The 4,450-nt window shown below is 56.8% G+C and overlaps 1 protein-coding gene across 1 annotated transcript in view; it reads left to right on the forward strand.

Moving 5' to 3' along the window:
• Positions 1-593: 593 nt before the first annotated feature.
• The window catches only part of PBK (PDZ binding kinase), an 18,566-nt gene continuing 14,709 nt past the window's right edge, over positions 594-4,450 (forward strand). The window contains exons 1-2 of the mRNA XM_009895471.1: positions 594-642; positions 3,455-3,545. Of these exons, the coding sequence (XP_009893773.1) occupies positions 594-642; positions 3,455-3,545 (140 nt within the window). The remainder of the gene's footprint in view (positions 643-3,454; positions 3,546-4,450) is intronic.

Below are 4,450 nucleotides of genomic sequence, written 5' to 3' on the forward strand. Positions count from 1 at the left end.
CCCTCCTCACCCCCAGAGGTGGCACCCAGGGTCCTCTTCTGTCCCCCCCAACCTGGGATCCCCCCCATCACCCCAGAGGTGGCACCCCGGGGCCCACCCCTGCCATGGTGCTGGCTGTGCTGTGGGCGGGGGGTCTGTCCTGGGGGGAGCAGCCTGGGGACGCCTTTCCCCGCCCCCCCCAGCTCCTTCCCTGGGTGCCACATCGCCTGCCAGTTCCCTCAGGACACTGGTCCCAGTCTCCTGCCTGGCTTCGGAGCAGCCCCCGAACCCTTTACGGGGTTCGTTCCCCCTCTGCGGGGTGATGGATCCCGCGGGGGACACAGCGGTGACAAACCACAGGGTGACACTGGGGAAGGAGGGTGCCCGCAGAGCCGGGAGAGGCCAAATTCACAGCTGAAAACTCCAAATGGGTGTAATTTATGTATTTTTATGTCTTTTAATGTATATTCATACCTGTAACGCCCCTGCGTGGGTTGGGGCTGGAGCCCCGCTCGTGCTGCCGGGTCCTTCGGAGGGGTTCCCCGCGGCGTTTTTGGGAGCGGAGGTGTAATAAAGTCTCTCCTCTGCCGCAGGGCTGAGGCCGGTTCGCAGCCATGGAAGCCTTCAAGTCTCAGAACAACCTGACCCAGAGGGAGAAAGGCGGTGAGTGGAGTTCAGGCGCGAGCCCTAAATATTGCCAGAGGGAAAAGGAAGGCTCTGCCGTGGACCCTGCGCTGTGCTGCGGGGGGGGGACCACGGGTCTCACGGCGGGTGTTCACCCTCGGAGGCAGCTCAGCCGCTTCCTCGGTCCCCCGGGCAGGATGGGGGAGAGAATGGGAAAGGTATGTCACCCCCCCACACGCAAGAGAAGGGGGGGGAAGCGACTCAGAGTCGCAAATCCCCGACAGCGGGGTCTCTCAGGTGAGACAACTCTCGAGGTCCGTACAAAAACATTTGTTAGCTTCCCACGGTGATTAATGTATGTCTTAACTACGTCGGCGATAATTGGTTAGGTACCTAACAAATTACGGCAAAGGGTAAAACACAGGACGGCAAGCGGTAAAGTACGCCTTGCGTTACTTCGCAACAGATGCACGACAAATTATACCACGAATTATAGCGAGTGGTAAGGTATGCCTTGTGTTACGTCCTTGACTTTAAGAGAAAAAGAGAGAAGAAAGAGAAACGGAGGGATAGAGAGAAAAAAAAAGAGAGAGAGAGAGAGAGAGAAAGAGCTCACCGGTCCTGGTTCCAGCGTTGGTCCAGCCAACGAGGGGTTTCTGGTTCGTTCGTCGGAGTGATCTCCAGGGAAAAAAGAAGTCCAGGGAAAAAAGAGGTTCTGCAGGGGCACTGATTTTCCCCTTTTATGTTCGCGGTATCAGTGCGACCCGCCCCGCTGGTACGATGTTCAGGTTTCTCTCCCCCCGCCAAGGTGATGCGGAGAGGTTGAGTCCTATAGTGATTGGGGTGGAGAGACGAGTCCTATAGTCACGCACGTTTAGCACCATCTCAATAATCTCCATTAGCGTATGCAGGGGTGTGAACTTTAATATGCGTTTCGGGGATAACGAGGCAAAGGTCGTTATCGGACACAGCGGCCCCGAAAACAAAGAAACCAGCAAGCTTCACAAGTTGAGCGGAAAGCCCCGTCTTCGCAAGACTTCCCCCCACCCGCCACGGATGCATCCCGTGTTGGCCAGATGAGTTTTCTCTCCCGGGTCACGCAGGAGATAAGAAGGTGTCGAACTTGTCAGTCCCTTGAGCACAAAGCCTGCGTTGTCCAGGCTCCACATTATCCATCCCTTTGGCTACAGCCGTATCTCAAAGTCCTCGCCAGTGTTTGAGACGTTCCTCCGTGAGGCTCGGAGGGTCTCCCCCGTTTTTCGTCTCTCGCCGTTTGTTTCGGGGAATTTACCAGTCGTCTCTTCCAAGGTAAAAGCGCGAAAACTCCCGAGTTGAGATAAAACCAATCGACCGGGGACGGGGAAAGCCGCCTGCGCAGGCAAAGCGAATTCGGGGATTCGTTCGCTGCTTGCCATCGGCAGGTGTCGTGTTTGCGACACGCAAATTCGTCAGGCGAAGTTCTGTATTTTTGGGGAGGTTGGACTCGACGAGCTTTAAAGGACCCTTCCAACCCGAACCCTTCTGTTCAGTTCGATGATTCCGTGTGTTTGGCCGTTCCCATCCCGCGTAGCACTGACTTGGGAAGACAAACGCCGTCGCTCCAAATGTCCCCTCCTTCCTCCTCCTCCTCCTCCTCCTCCTCCTCCTCCTCCTCCTCCCCAGCTTTATTGCTGAGCGCGATGTCCTACGGTCTGGGATGTCCCTGTTGTCAGCTGGGGTCACCTGTCCCAGCCATCCCCTCCCAGCTCCTTAGAATCATAGAATTGTTGAGGTTTGAAGGAACCTTTAAGACCATCAAGTCCAAACGTTAACCTAAAGTGACAAAACCACCTCTAAACCGTGTCCCCAAGTACCACCTCTACCCTTTTTTTAAACAACTCCAGGGATGGGGATTCCACCCCCTCCCTGGGCAGCCTCTTCCAATGTTTGATAACCCTTTCCGTGACAAAAAATTTCCTAATATCCCATCTAAACCTCATCTGACATAACTTGAACCCGTTTCCTCTCGTCCTGTCACTTGTCACCGGGGAGAAGAGGTCAGCCCCCCCCTCGCTGCCCCCTCCTTTCAGGGCGCTGTAGAGAGCGAGAAGGTCTCCCCTCAGCCTTCTCTTCTCCAGGCTGAGCACCCCCAGGGCCCTCAGCCGCTCATCAAAAGTGTCCTCCAGACCCCTCACAGCTCCGTTGCCCTTCTCTGGACACGCTCCAACACCTCAATGTCCTTCTTGTCATGAGGGACCCAAAACAACACAGCACTCGTGGTGGGGCCTCACCAGTGCCGAGGACAGGGGGACCATCACTGCCCCAGTCCCGCTGGCCGCACTCTTCCTGACACACTATTCCTTGTACACCCCTGACTGGTGGAGCATCGTGAGAAGCGGACGAGGCCGTGACGCCGTGCGAGCGCTGCTCAGCGAGAACTCGCACGTCCCTGTGCTATCGACGCCCGTTCGCATCCCAAATCCACCCCTCCGACCCCACGCAAGCTGCTGTGGGGAAAATGAACTCTATCCCAGCCAAACCCAGTAGAGTTGCTTCGCCCGGAGAGTAGTTAGGACCAAAAAAGCTGTGCCGAAGATGAGACTTGAACGTAAAAACTTCATAGAGAGCTGTCCTGGGCGAGAAACCGAACGTGGGTGGTGGTGACAGCTCATGGGACCGGTAAGATATTGGGGTGGGGAAGGGGGTTTGGAAAGGAGCTTTTCCAAAAATCCGAGCTGGTTCCGCACGCGACACGGGGCACGCGGTAGAGTGACAAACGCCATTTGAGCATCGCAGCTCCCGGTGAGAAGCCGCTGGTTGATCACCCGCGTGGGGTCATTCCTGGGTTCCTCTCCTCTTTTTTTTTTTTCAGATGGGGGACCCGTTTCTGTCACCATCCCCGCCTCCCCCTTCATGCAGAAGCTCGGATACGGCACCGGGGTCAACGTCTACTTGATGAAAAGGTACGTGTGAGAGCGCGGGCGTGAGGCGGCGCTGGGGAACGGCGCTTGGCGTCTTCTTCCCCGGGAATAATACAGGGGGTGGAAAGCGCTTTGAGCTCTGAGCAAGAAAGCGCCGCCATCGCCGACCTTCAGGTGCTGCCCGCACCCCTCCGCGCGGGCACGGAGCCGAGGAAGAGGAGGGGAATTTCCATTTCCAGCTGTCCCGGCTTCGCGGGAGGTGTCGGTGCTGGGAAGGAGCCCGGCGTTTTGGGATAACGCCGTGGGTGTTAGGGAAATCACGCGTGCCAGCCACCGTCCCCAGGGCTCGACTCCCGCTTTCCGCGTAAGCCCAAAGACGCGTTCCTTCACGAAAGTACTTTTTATTAACAACGCTGCAGCCGGAGCCTCCAAAAAGGGCCTTCCTCGGGTATCTTCCTGCGCTTTTTAAAGCCTCACAACCTGTGAGAGGAGCTGTCCGTGCCCCCGTTCACGCGACAGGCGTGTGGCTTTTGTCCAGTCGCGTTGTTCAACGCTTACGTGTCCTCTTTGATGACCGAAGGGCGGGCACAGGCACCTTCGCCTCCGTACACACCTTCACAAACTTCTTGTCCCGTCTGCACCTGAATCTCATCCGTCTTCTGCTGACTGCGGGTAGAAGGGGCCCTTCCTTTGTCTCCGAGAATTATAGTTCCCTTTCCTTTGAACGGTCACTCTAATTCGTATCACTCGAGCATCCGATCGGTGATAATATTACTTCTACAATTTCATCCTGTTGGTTAAGTTACAATACATCAACGCCACGCAAAACTACCCGCCGTTCTTGGAGTTCAGCCCGAGTCCGCTGTGCGGCGGGGTTACGGCTCGCAGCCCTCACCGCTCCAGCGACTCGCGCTAAGCACGTCGGCTGCTACCGCTGACCGAAGGGC

The sequence above is a fragment of the Charadrius vociferus genome, unplaced genomic scaffold (assembly GCF_000708025.1).
Source record: "Charadrius vociferus isolate BGI_N301 unplaced genomic scaffold, ASM70802v2 scaffold41, whole genome shotgun sequence".
In the NCBI taxonomy this organism is placed as follows: Eukaryota; Metazoa; Chordata; class Aves; order Charadriiformes; family Charadriidae; genus Charadrius; species Charadrius vociferus.